The sequence below is a fragment of the Hemitrygon akajei genome, chromosome 1 (genome assembly GCF_048418815.1).
Source record: "Hemitrygon akajei chromosome 1, sHemAka1.3, whole genome shotgun sequence".
Classification (NCBI taxonomy): Eukaryota; Metazoa; Chordata; class Chondrichthyes; order Myliobatiformes; family Dasyatidae; genus Hemitrygon; species Hemitrygon akajei.
This window is the reverse complement of record NC_133124.1, coordinates 79,141,283-79,163,709: the sequence shown is the minus strand read 5'-3', so window position 1 is coordinate 79,163,709 and position 22,427 is coordinate 79,141,283. Positions and strand designations below refer to the sequence as shown.

The window sequence follows — 22,427 nt, the reverse complement described above, 5'->3', positions numbered from 1 at the left end:
TCAGCAGAAGGTATTCCTTATGTGCTGTTACACAGGAATTAGCCCCAGCAACAATGAAAGTTTTCATCATGGTGGTAGGTGATGGGGAAGGGAACTTGCAAGAAGTGTCCTATCTTATAAATTGGACAGAGTTTATTCAACAACTCGCAATAAAAGTGACAGATAATTTATTGTTTTATCAAAATGAGCTCATCCAACCCATAAAAAATAAAACTGTCCTTTTATCTTTTACAGAAACAATTAGTTAACTGATTATTTACAGGTTATTTTTAACTGTAAAAATAATCTCCCACCCACCCACCCACCCACACACAGACAGGCCTCCAACCCAAGGATATGCCGCCTCTGGGCCTCCAGTCTTTAGCTGATAGTACATATATGGAATGAACTGCCGAAGAAAGTGGTTGAGACAGGCACAAAAACAAGTTTTAAACAACAGCTGGAATGGTCCATGGATAAGAAAGGATTAGCTGCTGTACGAGCAAACAGGAGTAGCCTGATTAGGCATCTTGATCAGCACAGACCAGTGGTGCTGGAAGGCCTGTATGGCTCTTTCTATGGCTCTGAGTTTGGAGAATCAGCAGCTAAGTTCAGGATAATTGATAACAACCTGTGCTTGGACTTTAACTCAAGGTTCAGAGTGTGACACCTTGATCAGTTTGAAGCTAATTGTTTTCAACAAAAAAGGAAGCACAAGATCAAAGAGATAGGTCTTTCACATCAATTATGAATTATTCGAAATCAAACTATTTGTTCTTCATTGGAGTCTCCAGGAATCCAATAACAGAGTCCTCTATTCAGCCAACACTCACTTTCAATAGAATTGCAATAGACTCTATTCTTACCTCTGCTCTTCAGCAATTTCTTGATTGTTATTAAGAACTATTCTCCACAGGTCAGAAGCTACCAGCTCCTTCTGATCACTAGCCAATGTGACGTTAGGCAGCTGTAGCTCACACGCTTTGCTTTCTGACAAGCTAAATTCACGATAATCCACAAATATTTGTTGAAGTTCATCCCAGTACTCTAGGCTGCATGGTACCTGTTTCAAATAAATAACAAGAAAGAAATTATCACCACAAAGTAAACCACTCAGGTATTGCACCATAGTGTATTTGAAAGGGTAGAATGGACTCTTGGGTATACTTGTGGACTTAAATCATATAGAACAATAGAAGTCAAATATTTGAAGAAAGTACTGTATATAGTCCAGAAGGAGAGGCCATACATGATATCTGTGCTCACCGGGTAAAAGATGAACTAACTTGATGCAAATTCTTACATACATTAACACATTTTCCAAAGGAAGTGACTCCAGTGCTTCATAAATCTACTTTACACCCTCACCAGTGCTATCACATCCATCCTATACAGTGGCATCCTGAACGAGAATCACAGAATTGTTGCAATAGCCCATTGAGTCCACGCCAATATGAAATATTTTAAATGTAGCCTCACTAGTGTTTTATATAGTTCAAATATGATCAACTGAAGGCAATTATCCTGTATGCCTTCTTAGTATTTAATATTTGTACCTGATTCTGAATCTGAATCAGAATCACATTTTTATCACTCTTTTAGATGATGTGAACTTTGTAGTTTTGTGGCAGCAGTACAACGCAAAGACATAAAATTACTATAAATTATGAAATAATTAATAGAATAAACAAATATAAATAACGAGGTAGTGTTCAGAAACCATTCATAAATGTGATGACAGAGGGGAAGGAGCTGTTCATAAATCATTGAGTGTTTGTCTTCATGCTAGCACCTCCTCCCTAATGGTAGTAATGTTGAGGGGCCATGTCCCAGATGGTTAGGGGCCATGTCCCAGATGGTTAGGGTCCATAATGATGTCATGCTCCTTTCTGCACTCCTAAGCTCATAAGTCACTTTATTTCTCAGTATCTCACATTTAATGTTTATTCCACAACTTTGTTTGACCTTCCCAAATCCAAATGCATGTACTTAACCCAGGCAGGCATCATGTGATATGTTCATATCACTAAGATTCAGACCTTCTTTGGGTATCATTCATTGAAATATAATATTTAGTGTGAGTTTATCTTCTTCTAACAAACAGAAATCAAACAAAATATGCATAAGAAGTTAACTGATAAAAGCTGATTTATAAACACAATCACTTGGGTTATCTGTGCATTCAAACAGAGGCTAAACAATCTCATTGCCTCAGTAAAGCAGTCAACATTACCAAAGACCACACCCATCCTAGACATCTTTGCTTCTCCCCTCTCCCATTTGGTAGAAGATACAGAAGACTAAAATCCCAGCAGGCTCAGGGACTGCTTCAACCCCATTGTTGTAAATCTACCGAATGGTCCCTTGGTATGGTGATGGACTCGTTCTCAGTCTACCTTACTATAGCCTCACAGTTTATTGTCAGCCTGTACTGCACTTTCTCTGTAACTGCAACGCCACTCTGCATTCTGTTATTCTTTTCCCTTGTACCAACTCAATGTACTGATGTGATGAAATAATTGTATTGATGGCACGCAAAACAAAATTTTTCACTGTACTTCAGTATCCGTGATAATGATAGACCAAATTAATTTACCAACATCATAACAGACAAAAGATTTTGATGGATTTGGATAATGTTGAGTTGAAAAAAGCTCATGTGGAACAAAAACATTGTAACAGACTAACTGTGTTGAATGGCCTGTTTCTGCCCAATAAGTTTCATGAAACTAAGATCGTAGAATACTACAGCATAGAAACAGGCCCTTTTGGCCCCTCTAATCTATTTGTGCCAACAATTAATCTAGCTAGTCCCATCAAACTACACCAGGACCATAGCCCTCCATACCCATCCCATTTACCTACCTATCCAAATTTCTCTTAAATGTTGTTGACCTCTCATCCAACATTTGCATTGGCGACTCATTCCGCACTCTCGCCACCCTCTGAGTGAAGAAGCTACCCCTTCATATTCCCCTTAAACATTAATCTTTCACCCTTAACCTACTGTATGACCTCTAGTTATAGTCTCACCAACAGCTGAAAAAGCCTGCTTGCATTTATTCTATCTATACCCCTCATAATTTTGCATACCTCTATCAAATCTCTTAATCTTCTACACTCTAAAGAATAAAGTCCTAACATAATCAACCTCTCCCTATAACTCAGGTCCTCAAGCCCTGGCAACATCCTTGTAAATTTTCTCTGCACTTTCAATCTTGTAAAGTACTTCTTTCTTGTGTTAGAGATGACCAAAACTGCACAAAATACTCCAAATAAGACCTCACTGAAATTCAGTACAATTTCAACATAGCATTCCAAGTCCTGTACTTAATACATTGATTTAGGAAGGCCAATGTGCCAAAAGCTTTCTTTACGACCCTAACTCATAGGACATGCCTTAATCTCATTGCTACTATCAGCAAGGAGGTACAGGAACCTGAAGGCACACACTGAACAATTTAATAACAGCTTCTTTTTTATCATCAGATTGCTGAGTGGACATTGAGCCCATGAACACAACCTCACAACTTTTTTTTATTTTTTGCACATATATACTTACTGTAATGCGCAGTTTTTTTCCTTATTACTATGTACTGCATTGTACTGCTGCTGCAAAGACAATAAAATTCATGATGTACAGTGCTTAAAGAAAGTACTCACCCCCTTTGGAAATTTTCATGTTTTATTGTTTTACATCATTGAATCACAGTGGATTTAATTTGGCTTTTTTGACACTAAACATGTCAAAGTGAAAAAAATTTCTACAAATTGGTCTAAATTTCTTTCAATTATTATTAAACACACAAAATAATTGATTGCATAATTACTCACCCTCTTCAAGTCAGTATTTTATAGATGCACCTTTGGCAGCAATTACAGCCTTGAGTCTGTGTGGATAGGTCCCTATCAGTTTTGCACATCTGGACCCTGCAATTTTTCCCCATTCTTCTTTACAAAACTGCTCAAGCTCTGTCAGATTGTATGGGGATTTTGTGTGAACAGCCCTTTTCAACTCCAGCCTCAAATTCTCAATTGGATTGAAGTCTGGACTCTGAGTTGGCAATTCTAGGGCATTAACTTTGCTGTTTTTAAGCAATTCCTGTGTAGCTTTGGGGTCATTGTCTTGCTGAAAATCAAATCTTCTCCCAAGTCATCATTCTCCTGGAGACTGCATCAGGTTTTCCTCCAGCATTTCCCTGTATTCTGCTGCATTCATTTTACCTTCTATCTTCATTAGCCTTCCAGGTCCTGCTGCAGTGAAGCATCCCCACAGCATGATGCAGCCACCACCAAGATTCACGGTAGGGATGGTGTGTCTTTAATGATGTACAGTTTTGGACTCATGCCAAACATAACGTTTAGTCTGATGGCCAAAAGCTCAATTTTGGTTTCATTAGACCATAGAAACTTCTTCCAGCTGACTTCAGAGTCTCCCACATGCCTTCTGGCAAACTCTAGCTGAGATTTTATGTGAGTTTTTTTCAACAGTGGCTTTCTCTTTGTCACTGTCCTATAAAGCTGCGACTGGTGAAGCAGCTGGGCAACAGTCTCTCCCATCTCAGCCACTGAAGCTTGTTCCTCCTCCGGAGTTGTCATAGGTCTCTTGGTGGCCTCCCTCATTAGTCCCCTCCTTGCACAGTCACTCAGTTTTTGAGGACAGCCTGCTCTGAGCAGATTTACAGCTGTGCCATATTCCTTCCATTTCTTGATGATTGATTTAAATGTACTCCAAGTGATATTTAGTGACTGGGAAATTTTCTTGTATTCAACTCCTGACTTGTGCTTTTCAATAAACTTTTCATGGAGTTGCTTGGAGTGCTTTTTGTTTTTGTCAGGATACTGACTCACCAACAGTTGGATCTTCCAGATACAGGTGTATTTTTACTATAATCAATTGAAACACCTTGACTGCACACCGGTGTCCAAAAACGATCTCCATTTAACTAATTATGTGACTTCTAAAACTAATTAGCTGCACCAATGACGATTTGGCGTGTCATATTAAAAGCATTGAATACTTATGCAATCAATTATTTTGTGTTTTATATTTGTAATTAATTTAGATCACTTTGTGGAGATCTGTTTTCACTTTACATGGAAATATAGAAAACCTACAGCACAATAGAAGCCCTTCGACCCACAAAGCTGTGCCAAACACGTCCTTACCTTAGAAATGACCTAGAGTTACCCATTTAATTTTGACATGAAAGACTCTTTTCTGTTGATCAGTGTCAAAAAAAGCCAAATTAAATCCACTGTGATTCAATGTTGTTAAAGAATAAAACATGAACACTTCTGGGGGGGAGGGGTGAATACTTTTTATCGGCTTTGTATACCAGTGATATTAAACCTGATTTGGATTCTGATTCTATTTATGATGCCACTTTTAAGAAATTGTGAATTTATATTCCCAGATCCTTCTGTTCTACCACACTCATCAGTGCCTTACTGCTCACTTCATTAGACATACCCTGGATGGTCCTTCCAAAGTGAAACATCTCACACTTGTCTGCATTAAATTCCATCTGCCATTTTTTAGCCCATTCTTCCAGCTGGTCCAGAGCTCTTGGGATTCTCCTTTACTTTTTCTGCTAGAGCAACCTCATGTCTTCTTTTAGCTCTTATACTTTCCTTCTTAAGTGTTCTCTTGTATTTCTTATACTCAAGAATCTCATTTGGTCTTACATGTTTATAACTACTATGCACCTCCCTCTTTTTCTTAACCAGGAACTCAGTATATCTCAAAAACCAGGGTTCCCTGAGCCTATTATCCAAGTATGCTTTTGCCAGAAAAAACCTGTCCGAATCCACACTTACCAGATCCTTTCTGATACCATCAAAATTGGCCTTTCTCTAATTTAGAATATCAACTCCAGGACCAGACCAATCCTTTTCCGTAATTGCCTTGAAACTAATAGCAGTATGATCATAAGTTGCAAAGTGTTCCCCTTCACCAACTTCTGCCACATGGCTTGCCTCATTCTCTAATAGAATATCTAGTATCACACTTTCTATGGTTGGGACTGCTATGTACTGATTAAGGAAATTTTCCTGAATGCATTTGGCAAACTCTTTTCCATTCAGCCCTTTTACAGTATGGGAGCCCTAGTCAGTATGTGGCAAGTAAAAATCACTTACTATGACAACCTTATGTTTCTTGCAACAGTCTATGATCTCTTTACAAATTTGCTCCTATAAATCCCATGGTCTGATGGGTAATCTATAGTGTAATCCCATTAAAGTGGTCATACCTTTCTTATTCTTCAGTTCTGCCCATAAATTTCACTAAATGAGCTCTCTAGCAAGTCCTGACTGAGCATTGACATGACATTTTTCCAGACTAGTAATGCCAGTCTTGCCCCCTTAATCCCTCCTGCTCACATCTAAAGCAACAGAACCCTGGAACGTCGAGCTGCCAGTCCTGCCCCTCCCACAACCAAGTTTCACTAATGGCTACTGAGTCATAATTCCATGCCCCAAAGTCATCCACCTTTCCTACAATACTCATTGAATTGAAATATACACAGCTCAGAATATTAACCCTATCATGCTCAACCTTTTGATTCCTGACCCTGTACACAGGCTTAACAACAATTTTTTTATACAAACACTCCAATCACTATTCTGGCACTTTGTTTACCATCTCCCTGCAACTCTAGCTTAAAGCCTCCCTGTGCAACACAAGTACACCTTCTGCTAGGATATTAGTACCCGTCCCGTTCAGGTGAAAAACGTCCCTTTTGTACACATCCGATCTTTCATGGAAGAGAGCATGATGATTCAAAAATCTGAAGCCCTCCTGCACCATCTCCTTAGCCATGTGTTAAACTGAATGATCTTCCTGGTTCTGGCCTCACTAGCATGTGGCACAAGTAGTAATCCTGAGATCACAACCCTGGACGTCCTGTCCTTTAACTTACCACCTAAACCCCCCAAATTCACTTTATAGGACCTCATCATCACTCCTACCCATGTCATTGGTATCGACATGGACCATGACCTCTGGCTGCTCACCCTCCCACTTAAGAATGCTGTGGACTTGATCCAGGATGTCCATGACCCTGGCACCATAAGGCAACATACCATCCAGGAATCTCATTCTTGTCCACAGAACCTCTTTTCCATTCCCCCTAAGCAATGAATCTCCTATTACTACATCGCACCTCTTCTCCCTCTTCTCTTCTGAGCCACAGAGCCAGACTCAGTGCCAGAGACATGACCACTGTGGTTTTCTTCAGCTAGGTCACCTCCCACCCAAGAGTATCCAAACTGTATACCTGCTGATGAGGGGAACAGCCACATGGGTACTCTGCAATGGTTACCTATTCTCTTTCTCCCTCCTGATGGTCACCAGTTACCTGTGTTCCACATCTTGGGTATAACTACTTCCCTCATCCTGTCTATCAATCACTCAGCCTCCAACTGATCCAGAGCTCATCCAGTTCTAGCTCAAACTCCTTAACACTGTCTGTTAGAAGTTGCAGCTGGATGCACATCTTTCAGGTGTAGTAATCGGGCATTGGAAGTCTCCCTGCCCTCCCACATCCTACAAGAGGAGCATTCCACTCTCCCAACTGGCAATCTTACTGTTCTAAAGGTGCAGTAAGAAAGAAAGAGTAAATAATGGGAAAAAATCCTCCTGCAGTCTCTGCCTCAATGAGCTAAAGCCTCAACTCCCCACTTGAACAGTAGCCCACTCACCAAATGTCCATTCATCTTAAACCTAACTTCATTTTATGGATCTTGCCAAATGTCTAATTATGCACAATTCAATTTCTCCTTGGGAACGGTGGTGCACAAAAAACTTTTTGAAAATGTTGGGAACATTCTTGTGTTAAAATGTTTTGGTTCATTAATACTCGTCAGGGGACGAAACTGAGGTTACTTTACCAGTCTTGATTGCACATGACTTCAGACCCACCAGTGTGGTTTCATCTTGATTTCCCTTTGAAAAGACCACTCAGTCCAAGGGGCAATAAAAATAGACAACAAATATTGGCGTTATTAGCAACGCCTACTGTACTTCTGAATAAATAAAAAATCAATTAATAGATTAATCAATTCAGTAGAAAGATAAAAAGAAAGGTAAAATGATGAAAGATTAAGTAGAAATATAGGGCTCATTCTAATGTTGACCAATGGTGTTTAAATCATCTGAGGGGTGTCAATATCCAAATGGCAACCTGTTCGCTTTTCTGTTATTTATACTGTGTACCTTTTGAATAACCTTCAAGCACTTCATCCTTTATATTTTCTCTCTCCTCACACTTTTATTGGTCACCCGCTCCACTCTATGAACTGCCTATCCAATACCATTCCGATCAGCCATTCCTTCTGTGCCCTTCAATTATACACCTTCTGATAAGCTACCCTTCCATACACCTGCTAGGCAACCCATTTGTTAGACAGCTTGCCAGATATTGCAGTCCACCAGTGATTTTGCAATGGTATAGCATAGCATTTGATCCAGCAGCAACCAGTTATATATTCACCAAAAGCTAAAATGACTCAAGTTTAGACTCTCTTTATAGGTACTTTCTTTATTGCTATTTCTTTATAACTGATTTGAATGTATATTTTAATTTTGTGTATTTAACATTACATCAATAAAGTGGTCCTGAAACTGAAGGAGATTTATGACTGCAATATTAATGTTTGATTCAGCACAGCAGTGTTTGATCTGACAACACAAAAAAAAAATGAGTCAGCCCATGGGACCATTATTTCTCTAGACTTGACAGCCAATTCTGAACTAAGAGCCTGAATTTATGTGATGCATGGGTTACATGCAACAAAATAGAGACCATTCCTATGGCAAGTGCTGTATTTTGATAGTTTTGATTGTTTTTCAAAACACAGAGTTATAGTACTGTGCAAAAGTCTTAAGCACATATACATAGGTAGAGTGCCTAAGACTTTTGCACAGTACTGTAGTAATTTTATGTACTGTATTGTACTGCTGCTACACAAAAAAAACAAACTTCATCACATAAGTGAGTGATAATAAACCTAATTCTGCTATGGGTCTCTGTTGTGGACTGAGGGTGGGAAAGTTGCAGGGAATGGGAAATCCTGGTTGGGACAAGGGGCAGGGAGAGGGGAAGGAGAGACATTCTGAAATGATCAATTAACCAATTGTTTGATATCAAAACTAGCTTGCCTAGTGTCTCAAGGGTGGGTGTATCTGCATGCATGCCACCCCTACCCCTGGCATTCCTTCTCTGCCACCTATTCCACACCCTTCCAGTGGTGCTCCATCTTCACCATTCTCAACATCCTTGCACCCGCCAGATATACAATCTCGCTCTCAGCTCCACGTTGACAAATACAGTATTGTGCAAAAGTCTTAGGCACCCTAACTATATACAGTATATGTACCTAAGACTTTTGGACAGTACTGTATATGAAAGCCACTCTCAAAGTTATTGTGCAAAATTATGCTGCACAAGCAAAATACATTTAGAAAACAAGTGAAATACTGCACCAAAACCATACAGGTTTGATGGAACATGTTACTCAGTGCTAAGTGCTCCCAAGAAGTGTTTCCCAATGTGAGCTTTTGACCATATATCTCTCTCCAGAGACTCCCTAACGTTGCAATATTTTCCAGTCTGACATAACCACTGCACACTTCCAACTCTAACTTCGTAATCAGTCCCAATTTTAATTACTCCTCCAGAGGCAGCACACATTCAGCTGCTCTTGCCCTATGCTCTAGAGTTCCCTCTGTGGTCTTCCTGGCCATTTTCTCTTAAGATTGTTGTTAAAAAATATCTCCTTGACCATGTTTCTACACATCTACACATCTACACATCTACACATGTTTCTACACATCTGTCCTGATATCTCATGTGGTGCAATGCTCCGTATTGTTTGACAATGATCATTTGGATCGTTTAACTGCACAGGAGCAGCTATATTTTGCAACATTTTGCTGATATTCTAACCAATGTAAGGGAATAATCTATATAATGTGCCAATCCATTTTCTCCTCTGTTTTCTCTCTCCTAAAGTTGTTAATATTTAAAGTTTGTTCCAAATAAAATGCATTTCTCCCTGGCATTCATTCTCCATTTTAACAGCATGTTGTTGCTTGCAATACCCTTATTTCATGGCTGCAATATTCCTTCTATTGGTGGATCCAATATTAGGTGCTACCTTAGAATTCTTTAGCATTCGGTTCATCAGTTTCAAATATCTTCTCACATCATTCTTACAAAGAGGATAGAAAGCATGAAAGTAGGAGAAATATAGTCCACTCCAAGTCTGTCATTCACCATGTGGAAGACCTTAACTCTTCCACTGTATCAGTTCCCCATTGCCTGCAATTCCTTGATCTCTCAAAACAATCTACCTCCATCCACCTCTAATGCGCCAGCCAGCAAACTATGTCACTATTGCTAGAAACAAGTTCAAACAAATCTATAAGTCACTATGTGCCATATAAGTCAGAAACAAAGTACATAACTTTGTAAAATAAAAAGAAGAATGAGAGGCAGCTCCAGTAGGATCACAATCATGCATGACAGTCACTTGTTCCATCCTGCCTTTGCCAATTCTTTGAGAGAGCCATCCAAATAGGTCCATTTTCCCACATAAACTCTGATAATATTTCTGTTTCCTTTTAACTCTCATGCCACAATGTCATGCAAAGTTCAGATTTGGAAACAAAAATTACTAAATTCATAAGAACAATTTACCAAGGTTTTTAAAGTGCGTTTCAAAGGCCCTACACTATCACCATACAAAATCCTGACTGAATTATTCCACTAGATGTGAATACCATTTCATTTCCTCCAAAAATTGTTCAGTCTGGATAAGAAACCACATGGCCAAGGTGCAGGAATGGATTTCAAAAATATAAATGCAATCCACTCTTGGGAAACAAATAAGTAGTGCTCGCAGGAAAAAGAAATGCCCAGAGTTGCAGCATTGACTTTTGTAAAGAAGACACAGCTGCGGCTTTTTCACCTGTGTTGCCCCACAAGTATTGTGGAATACTGCACTGCATCAAAATTGTCTTCCTGTCCGGAAAGCCAGGCATGTATAAACACTAAAGTGAACTTAACATTTATTTTCTCTTTGGTATTGGGAATTGGTAATTTTAGAGCCCTGGGAAATTTGCACTAAATTTCTAAGGAAATGCAAAAAAAATATAGTATTTGGTTTTACAGCAGCCCCATGCCAGATATTTTTCCATTAGTCCCATTACAAATGAAAGCAATGCTCTCCATGGGTCTGGTTAGAACAAATTCTAAACTAAATTTAAGTAAATCCTTACATTTATTTTTTTTTACCTGCAGGAAAATATAAAATACATTAAATGATATATAGATATTTAAAGTGCAAATGCCACATAAACTGGTGGACTCCAAGCAAAATTGTGCCTTAGGGTTCTGCAGCACCACTTGCAATATCGGACATTTTAAAACTTGGATTGACCATATTATGAAGTCTCTATGTAGAAGTCTGCAGAAGAAACACATTTGTCAATGAAAAGCAGAACTAAATTAAATATATGTCCAACAGACCTTAAGGACATCCCCAAGATCTGCTGTGCTGATGTCCGGGTCTTCTGTTGTGTTGAAAGGCACCGGATTAATTCGAACAAGAGTCAGGGCTCGGGGTTCTGGATATCTCCACATCATCATCGCTGGATGCTCATCGGTCTCATTGTAAAACACAACTTCAAAAATATTTGGCAACTTTCGTGCATCTATAAATGAGAAATATAATTTAGATTACTTAAAAGCCTAAAGATTCATATTCAAGCCTGATATAGTGAATACACAATTTCTATTTGAGCATTCCTTTCGCCTGATTTCTAAAATTCCTTTCAAATTTACCTGTTCATCCCTTTCCTTCCACATAACCATTCATTCATACACATGCATTTACTGAACCAGATTCTTGCAATTCAGGAGTATTCTCACAGCTCTAGAGCCCCAGATTCAACCCCAATCTTGGAATGATCAAGGTGTACAAGAAGATTAGAACCAGCTCCTTTTTCCTCAGGATGGAATGACTAATAGGGCATAATTTTAAGATGATTGGAGGAAATAAAAGGGAAATGTCAAAGGTAGATCTTTTTTACAGAATGGCACATGCATGAAACATACTGCCAAGGGTGATGGTAGAAGTGGATACAATATGGAGATTTAAGAGAATCTTAGATAAGAAAATGGATGATAGAAAACTGTAGGGCTATACAGGAGGTAAAGGTCAGATTGATCTTGGAGTAGATTAAAAGGTGGCACAACATTGCGGGCCGAAGGGCCTATACTGTGCTGCACAGTACAGGCCCTATGTTTTATGAGCCTGTGAGGCTGCTACAAGCAAGTTTTCCATTGTACAGTACATCACCATCTTTATGCATGTAACAACAAACTAGGCTTGACTTCTCCAGGGTATGCAGGTTTCATCCCAATTCTCAAAGATGCACAAGCTGGTAAGTTAACTTATGACTGTAAATTACTCCCAGTGTAAGGGGTTGGTGGGAGAATTGATGGAGAAGGGAGGAGCTCAGCAGCAGCATTCTCTTCTCTGACTTTCAAGTCTAACTCCAGGTACTTGTGTACTTCTATCTAACATCTATTAGAGTGTGACAGATTAGGTGTTGAATGGCTGTTTCCTTGGGGTGGCAAGAATAGACCAGATGAGTGTATTCTCATAGTTACAAGCCAGCTATTTAAAAAATGAGATGAGAAAAGTTTCTTAATTCAGATGATCAAGAAACTATTGAATTTTTCACTTGATCCTCCATCTGAGAAATCCCATGGCTTCAAGAAACCTCAAGAAGGTGGCATCCATCACTAAGGACCATGACCATCTAATACAGGGGTTCTCAACCTGGGGTCCAAGGACCCCTCTGTTAATGGTAGGAATCCGTAGCATAAAAAGGTTGGGATCCCCTCATCCAGGATATGCCCTCTTCTCAGTAGCATGGGAGATGAGGTGCAGGAGCTTGAAGATCCAAACTCAATGGGAACAGCTTCTTCCTCTCTACTACCAGATTTCTGAATGGACCACAAACCTATGAACACTATCCCATTACTGATTTTTTGCACTATTTATTTCATAATCTATTGTAATTTTTATATCTTTGGACTGTACTGTAGCAACAAAACAACAAACTTCATGTCATATACACACAGTGGCCACTTTATTATGTAAACCTCTATGCCTGCTCATTAATGTAAATATCTAATCAACCAATTATGTGGCAGCAACTCAATGCATAAAAGAATACAAACATGGTCAAAAAGTTCAGTTCTTATTCAGAATAAACATCAGAATAGGGAAGAAATTTGAACTGTGAGTCTGACTGTGTAATGATTGTCAGTGCCAGACCTGTGATTTGAGTATTTCTGCAACTGCTGATCTCCTGAAATTTTCACGCACAACAGTCTTTAGAGGTTACAGAAAATGGTGTAAAAAAACAAAAACAAAAACCCAGAGTGCAGCAGTTCTGTGAGTGAAAATGGCTTGTTAAAGAGAGAAATCAGAGGAGAATGGCCAGACTGGTTCAAGCTGACAAGAAGGCAACAATAACTCAAATAACTACGTGTTACGACAGTGGTGTGCAGAAGAGCATCTATGAACGCACATCACTTCAAACCTTGAAGTGGATGGGCTACAGCAGCAGAAGACCACAAACATATTCTCAGTGGCTGCTATATTAGATGCAGGAGGTATCTAATAAAGTGGCCACTGAGTGTAAGTCAGTGATCATAAATATGATTCTGAACTACAAATTTATCTTATGGCAAAAGATCCAGTCCCTTCCTCGACATTACGGTCTCACTGAATTACTCAAAATTCTGGTCCACAAATGCACCAGATTTCAGGGATTCCTCTGCAAAATCAAATCACACCACTATTCTCTCCCACCTTCTCTCTTTAATCTTCTTCTGCTTTATAGTTCCAGCTATAATATTACCCTTCTGTTTGGTTCACCGCTGAGAGAAAATGCGATAAAAAACACAGGTAGAAATACTTTGTCAAATCCATTTTTGTCTTTTACTTTCAAATGTTTTCTTACGAACCATACAAAATATTGATCTCTTTCCTCAACCCTAACGTTTTGTTTTCGACATCTTTGGAAACATTCACATTACACCCATTTGACAAATGCATGTAATTAACTTGTGTAATGATCTCAACATACAAACTAGGATGCTATATGTGGGCATTAAAATAACTTGGCCAACAGATCTCATTATTTAAGTTGCAACACAGATATTTCTTCAAACAAGTAAGATGTATTTTCAATGTTAATTTCTCAGCTTTTCTACAACACAATTACAAATACAACACAACTTTAAATACACCCAATGACTTGCCCACCACAGCCATCCGTGACAATGGATTCCACAGACTCACTAACCTCTAGCTAAAGAAATTTCTCCTCATTCCTGTTATAAATGGACGCCCCTCTATTCTGAGGCTGTGCCCTCTAGTCCTAGACTCACCCACTCGAAGAAACATCCTCTTCACATCCGCTCTATTTAGGCCTTTCAGTATTCAACAGGTTTCAATGAAATCACCACCAACACCCCCCCCCCCCCATTCTTCTAATTTCCAGCAAGTACAGGGCCAGAGCCATCAAATGTACCTCACGCATTAATCCTTTCATTTCCAGAATTACTCACATGAACATCCGCTGGACCCACTCCAATGCCAGCTCATCTTTTCTAAGATAAGAGATCCAAAACTGCTCATAATATTCTAAATGTGGTCTGATTAATGACATAAAGTCTGAGCAATATATCCTCAATTTTATATTCTAGTCATCTCAAAATGAATGCTAACATTGCATTTCCCTTCCTTACCACCAACTCAACCTGCAAGTTAACCTTCAGGGAATCCTGCATGAGGACTCCCAAGTCCCTTTGCACTTCTACGTCTTGAATTTTCTATCCACTTAGAAAATAGTCTATGCCTTTATTCCTTCTATCAAAGTACATGACAATACACTTCCCTGCACTATATTCAATCTGCCACTTCTTTGTCTATTCTCCCAATCTGTTTAAGTCCTTCTGCAGACTCCTTGCTTCCTGATTATTAACTGTCCTTCCATCTACCTTCGCATTGTCTGCAAACCTAGCCACACAGCCATCAATTCCATCAACCAAATCACTGGCATATAACATGAAAGGAAGTGGTCCCAATACCGAAATCAACAGAAGGCAACTAAAAAGCCATAAGGAACACCAATAGTCAACCAGAAAAGGCCTCCTTTATTCCCACTCTTTGCCTCCTGCCAGTTAGCCAACCTTCTACTCACGCTAGTATCTTCCCTGTAATACCTTGGATTCTTATCTTGTTAAGAGCCTTGAGTGGCTCCTTGTCAAAGACCCTCTGGAAATCTAAGAATACAATATCCATTGATTCTTATTTGTCTCTTCTGCTTGTTATTTCTTCAAATAATTCCAAAAGATTTGCCAGGCAAGTTTTTGCTGTCAGGAAACCATGCTGAATTTGGCCTATTTTATCATCTATCTCCAAGTACTCCAAAACGTCATCCCTAATAATGGACTCCAACATTTTCCTTAACACTGCCGTCAGGCTATCCAGGCTATAACTTCCTTTCTTTTGCCTCCCTTCCTACTTAAAGAGTGGAATGACATTTGCAATCTTCCACTCCTCCAGAAGCATTCCAGAATCAAGTGATTCTTGAAAGATCATTATTAATGCCTCCATAAATTTTTCAGCTACCACTTTCAGAACCCTAGGGCATAGGTCTTATGGTCCAGGTGACTTATCTACTTTCAGACTTTTCGGCTTCCCAAGCACCTTCTCCTTAGTAATAGCAAATACCCCACTTCGGCTCCCAACCCTCTTGAATTTCTGGCATACTGTTAATGTCTTCCACAATGAAGACAGATGCAAAATACATGTTAAGTTTGTCTGCCATTTATTTGTCCCTCATTACTACATCTCCAGCATATTTTCCAGCAGTCCAATATCCACTCTTCCCTCTCTTTCACTCTTTATATAGCTGAAAATACTTTTGGTATCCTCTTTTATATTATTGGCTAGCTTACATCTTTTTTCTCCTTATTGCTTTTTAGTTCCCTTCTGTTGATTTTTAAAAGCGTTCCAATCCTCTAACTTCCAATTAACTTTTGCTATATTATATGCTCTCTCTTTCCTTTTATCTTGTCTTTGACTTCCCTTGTCAGCCATGGATGCATCATCCTCTATTTAGAATACTGCTTCAACTTATAATATGATTTTAAGACCTTGATCTTCTTTGAGGCCAGCAAAGCACCTGAGCTGTTCCACTGAAGATCTACAAAGTGGTGAATTGGAAGGATCAAGGTAATATCCACATCTCACGATCTGCTATGAGAGGGGCAAATGAAATGCCACATTTGCAGCAATGAGCAATCCGTTTGAGCAATTCAGCAGGTTGAGCAACATTTGTGGGAAAAATTGTTGATGTTTCAGGTCAAAATCCTGCACCAGCATTGATACCAGATTTTATTCTGTGACTGAAAACCTCTGAAGAGGCCTGGTGTAGCAACTGATTAACATCAATGAGAATTTTGAAAGGGATAGGTAAGATAGTGGCAGGAAACTTGTTTCCACTGGTAGATGAGACTAGAATTCAGGGACATAGCCTCAAGATTATGGGGAGTGAATTTAGGACAGAGATGAGGAGGAGCTACTTTTCCCAAAGAGTGGTGAATCTGTGGAATTTTCAGTCCAATGAAGCAGTGGAGGCTACCTCAGTAAATATATTTTAGACAAGACTGGAAATATTTTTGTATAGTAGGGGAATTAAGGGTTATGGAGAAAAGGCAGGTAGGTGGAGGTGAGTCCATGGCCAGATCAGCCATGATCTTATTGAATGGCGGAGCAGGCTCGATGGGCCAGATGCCTACTCCTGCTCCTATTTCTTATGTTCTAATTTTCTAATCTGTCTCTGTATTATCGACCCCAGAAAGCTGAAGCCAGATATGTTTAAACGACTCCATGCTAAAGAGGGCTGTTACGAAGGTTTGCCATGCTGCCCCTCAAGATGTCTGATGCTGTCATGGACACTGAGAAGAAACAAACTTCTAAACTCTCTTCACATCACAGCAATGAGATTCTTGCTCCAAAACTGTTTTGGTACATTGGCACAAAGTGGATAGTTGACTTATAAATAATTAAGTAGATAACAGTTCATTCTGCAGCCAAGGGAATCAATGGATTTGCCACCCCTATCACAAATAACTGTCTGTTTACTTTCAGATTGATTTTAAGCAGTCCTCTTTATCTTTATTCTTTGCCAAGTTCACTGTTTTAAATCATGCATGATGTATGCTTTTTCAAGATCTTTTGGTCAGGAATTTTGAGACTGCGCCATATAAATCACTCTGTGGTATCAAGGCTTAAAGATATAAGAAATGTACGGAAAATGGTTGAAGTGAACAGTGGAAACAGCTTTTGGAGGGAAACACTTTGAAGAACTTAAGCATTAAAATGTACAACATTTTAATTATTGCCCATGGACTATCACTAAAAGTTTCATTTACTGAGCATCTAAGCAGGATATCTGAAAGATACCTAGACAAACTTAATTTCATCCTTTCACTCAATCCTCCCCACCCCTCTGCAACTTGAAACACACTCATATTCTCACTTTTCCCGTTTTGATGAAGGGTAGTTGACTGTCATTCCTCTCTGCCCAACTAATGCCTCACCTGCTGGGTATCCAGTACATTTTCTGCTTTTATTGAAGCAAAATGTCCATCTTGACAAATCACCTTAACTATTCAAACAGTTTTACAAGCTCAATAAAGAAACAAGCAACTATGACTCTCCTGCTGATAAGCATATTTATGACATTAGTGAACCAGTGTCCAGAGACATGGAAAAAATGTTCCACTGACTTGGACTCACATTCATGGATTTAAATTTTGTTAAGTAAAAGCTGGTGCAGTAATGGTGAGCATAAAATATCAACCTTCTGTTAAAGATAAACATCTGGTTCACTTATCCTTGGAAGTGCTCCTTCCCGTGGGGGATAATCAAGTTTATGCCCTTGAACAGTTCTGTTCTTGGCCTTCAGCTGGGTGGGTCCTTCATTGCCTGGACCGCGACAGTGCATAAGAATTCACGGACATCATGATTGCTGACTGGCTGCTGGATCTCCTACACTTTTTCCAGCCACCATATGGACTACAGGTCACAGATTTTGTTGGACTTTTGCCTTCAGAATCCTAAAGTTATGTTTTAATCCCAAGAGACATGTCAGTCCTAGTCATCCTTGGAATGGAAAAGGCTATGATTAATTTGATCCTTGATCTTCTGGTTGTTCTCATAACACCACTTACTTATCTTTTTCTGGTAGAGAAGCCAACAATCTTTTATTATTCTGAACACAGTTGACATAGCACTCTGGACAATCTATGGTTTTTATGCTCAATCACCCCTTTTCATAGAATGGTTTTATCTCAATCACCCCTTTTCATAGAATGGTACTGCACAGTAACAGACCCCTCAACCCACAGTTGCTACAAGATTTGCTGAGTTCCTACAGCAGTTTGCTATTTGCTTGAGATTTCAGCATCTGCAGTCACTTGTTTCCAATTTGTCCTTCTTGTTGATGGGAAATCATATGGTTGTCAATGAGGGTCTGTCTCAGTGAATTTTTCTTTACAGCTCTTTGAGTCCTTTAATGAGGGTGATAGAAGCATTTCTGTTGTCATCGCTAGCCATGAGACATTTGATGACTATGCTTGCCACAACTATCAAGATGTGCACGATGTGGACACCTCTTCTGAACCTTTGAGGACAACAATATAATCTGGCAAAGGCTAGTGTCTAGATCGAGGGTACGGTCTTGAGGCCATGTACTAGTTTAACTGATGCAGCAGCCTATGGGTTACGCCAAAAACATTTTCCGAACATTTTGGCACATCTTCCTCATCAGTTGATTATTGACGATCACACATTTCAAGTCAAGTTTATTGTTATGTGCACAAATAGGGTGAAGTACAGTACAATGAAAAGCTTGTTTGCAGCATCATCACAGGCATGTAGATGTAGACAACATACAGAATATAAATGAGTGGAATAAAAAACTGTACAAAATACAAGAACCTAGTGAAAAAAAACATAAGGACTCAAGTCAATTTCAGAGGATAGAGTCCTTTCTTGCCCAAAATCAAAATGACCTGAATTCTCTGTTGGACATGAGAATTCACTCATTTTGATTTTGGGCCAGTAATTGGCCAAAGTTGGAGTAGAATTTCTTTTTGCACCTATCCATTAGTTCCAGTGTTGAGGCATATGTACTGATAGTCCAGTTTGCTGGCTACTTCAGAGTAACAAGAATATATAAAGATTACAAACTATACAGAATTAAGATGCTAAACCAGCTCATTTGATGACAAAATCCATCATATGTAAGTAATCCTCCTCTTCAACTTTGCCCTTCCAAAGATTTCTCTGCTAGCATATACTTTGACTTGGCCCTCTCCTGCCTTTCATGTCTGACCAAGGACGGTAATATTAGTATTAGTGCTACACATTTTTACTCAATCTTCCTTGCTGCAAATCTGTGGGAAGTGTGGGAAGCAACTTCATCTTTGTCATCTCTACTTCAGAGTATAGGTTATCCTAACTTCAATCATCACGTTTGTGCAAGTGCTCATTTGGAAAACAAATTCCAGGTTATCAATGACTCCTTCACTTCAGAAGTATGGGCCTTAAAATTAATGTCCAGAATTCAGAGGTATTCTCATAATTTGATCCCAAGGTATCTCAAGATATCTCCAATCAAATCAACCAAGACCTAATGTGAGGTCCTGGAAATTATACATCCTGTTATCTGGCTTCTACCTCTAAGACAGAGGGGGAGAGAGAGGAGGGGAGAGAGAGGAGGGGAGAGAGAGGAGGGGAGAGGGGGGGAGAGAGAGAGGGAGAGAGAGAGAGAGGGAGGGAAAGGGAGAGAGAGAGAGGGGGGTTGGGGAAGGGAGAGGGAGAGAGAAAGGGAGAGGGGAAGGGGAGTGGCACAAGGAGGGAAAGGAGGAAGGGGAGGGGGAGAGAGAGCAAGAAAGAGGAAGAGAGAGAGCGTGGGGGAAAGAGAGAGGGGGAAGGGGGAGGAGAGATGGGAAGAGGGGACGGAAACCAAATGGAGCATAATATGTGGAAATCTGAGATTTTTGTTTAGTTTGGAAACAATAGAAAAAACTAATTATTATTCTTAATGAAATGAGACACCAGAGTGTTGTGATAACAAACAACAGACTTGCAATGGTGGCAGTACAAAGAAAGCTCATGAGACCGATTCCTAGAATAAAAAAGATAAACAGGCTGGGCTTATTTAGAAATCCTTATTAAAATGTGGATATGTGTAATATGGAGACTTGCGAATATGTGAACTACGAGGGTGTCAGGGGCTATGGGAAGAGAGCAGAAAAGTGATGTTGTAGTCAAGAATTAATTAGCCATGATCTTCTTAAATGGCGCAAAAGGCTCAAGGGACCAATTGGCTTGCTCCTGCATCTTACTTTCTATTATTTATTAAGACAGTCTTGCAGGACTGGATATTTTTAGACAAGCTCCATGAAAAATAGTTTTTATGCTTCAAGTTAAAGATCTTGGGGGATTTGTTATGCTGGGTTGAATCACAGCAAAACATAATCCCTTTCTGCTACTCTGACACAGGCTATTTTAACATCACTTTCAAGTTCCAAATGTTTATCAGGCAAAAACAATTATTCTCTTGATTTGCGACAGATGAGAAATAATTCTGAGCTATGCCATTTGCTATATGGGACATAACTTGTTTGCTTATTAACGTTGCCTAGACATTTATGTTGCAGATGTTCTTATGTATTATCTGCTAGAGATAATATTTCCTGTGACCTATGGAATCTTACAGATGTTTGTCCTTTCTAAAAAAGAGATTATCTCAGAATTTAATTCATCCAAATTTCTGTTCTTTGGCTTAAGAAAGCAGCCAGATGTGTTTTAAGGTTTACTTGGATGAAAGAAGCAAACCTCAAGTTTCAGCAGGTCTGTTATTCCAGTGTATAAACAGACCTTGTTCCAAACCTTGTCACTGTAATCGCATACTTGGAAATTTTCTTTGAAATCGTAAATTATCAATGATTGATATTAAATTCTTAGTTGTAGTATTAGTGCAAATAAATTTAGTTAATGATCTGAAATAAATCTAAACACACAATCTTTTTAAGTTAAAAGCATTTTCATTTTGATATTCTAAATTTAATATCAATGATTTTCTACTGAGGCACCGTGGATACAGAGACAGTACACCATTGCAATCCAATGCTGGCAAGAAATCATTTGCCTTTGGGGTGGGGGGTTAATTAGAAAATTGAACAAAACATTTATAGATCTGTTATGATTTGAATATTGCAAGTAATAAAACTAACATGTACACTTTGTTAAGACTATGATACAATGCAGCAACAATCTTTAACTGGAAGAACAGAATCAATTAACTTGGTTTATTTCAGTTCCTGTTTGTATAACCCATTTTTTTTAAAACAAAGAATCCAATTACTCCTACTTCCTTGCTCTTTCACTTAAATCCTGCAAGTGTATAACCACATTGAAGTGGGGCACAGTAGAGTAGTGGTTAGCATGACACTTTACAGCGCCAGCAATTAGAAGATTAGGGTTCAATTCCCCATGCTGTCTATAAGGAGTTGGTACGTCCTTCCTGTCACCTCCAGGTTTCCTCTGGGTGATCTGGTTTCCTCCCATATTCCAATGACATATGGGTTAGGAAGTGTGGGCATACTATGTTTTGGGCTGTCTCTGGCATATCCTTGGACTTTGTTGTTCATGTGGTGCAAATAACGCATTTCACTGTATGTTTTAATGTTTCAATATACTGTACATGAGTCAAATAAAGCTGATCTTTAATCTATAATAGTTTTGCTTATATTTTAATAGAGAGCTTCAAGCATAACTTTCCCCAAGAGCAGAAACTGAAAATAAAGTGATTGAGAGCATAGCTGAGAAGAAAAAAGCAGTTGACAATAGAGAGAATGGTAGGAAGTTAAATTCATTCACAGAAGTATGTCGAGGACTAATGTCTCCATACTAAATGACAGATGATAATTGGACAGCAGGCGTGTCTGCAAAGGTTTTAATCCCATTTCTAGGAATGTTCAAAAGAAAATTTTGACTCTAAGGCACCAGGAGGTATTAAGGCAGATTACCAAAAGCTTGGTCTAACGTGTTAAGTTTTAAGGAAAAAGAAATGAAAGTGTAGGTTTTAAGGAAAAGAAGTGTGGCTGAAGATGTAGGCTCCAAAGATGGTATGGTTAAATCCAAGGATAATCAAGAAAACAGAATTGGATAAACATAAATAACTCACAGGCATGAAGAGTAGGATGATGATATGAAGAGATTTCAAAGCAGTAACATTATTTTGAAATTCATGTTCTCAGCATACAACAGTGGTTGTGGAT

The 22,427-nt window shown here is 39.0% G+C and overlaps 1 protein-coding gene across 6 annotated transcripts in view; it reads right to left on the bottom strand.

Annotated features, from left to right (window-relative positions):
- The window catches only part of LOC140728102 (intermembrane lipid transfer protein VPS13B-like), a 1,021,046-nt gene that overhangs the window by 115,543 nt on the left and 883,076 nt on the right, over positions 1–22,427 (bottom strand). For all 6 annotated transcript variants that reach the window (XM_073046336.1, XM_073046304.1, XM_073046330.1 and 3 more), the window contains exons 39-40: positions 11,514–11,698; positions 846–1,042 (exon numbers count right to left, since the gene is read on the bottom strand). In XM_073046336.1, the coding sequence (XP_072902437.1) occupies positions 846–1,042; positions 11,514–11,698 (382 nt within the window). The remainder of the gene's footprint in view (positions 1–845; positions 1,043–11,513; positions 11,699–22,427) is intronic.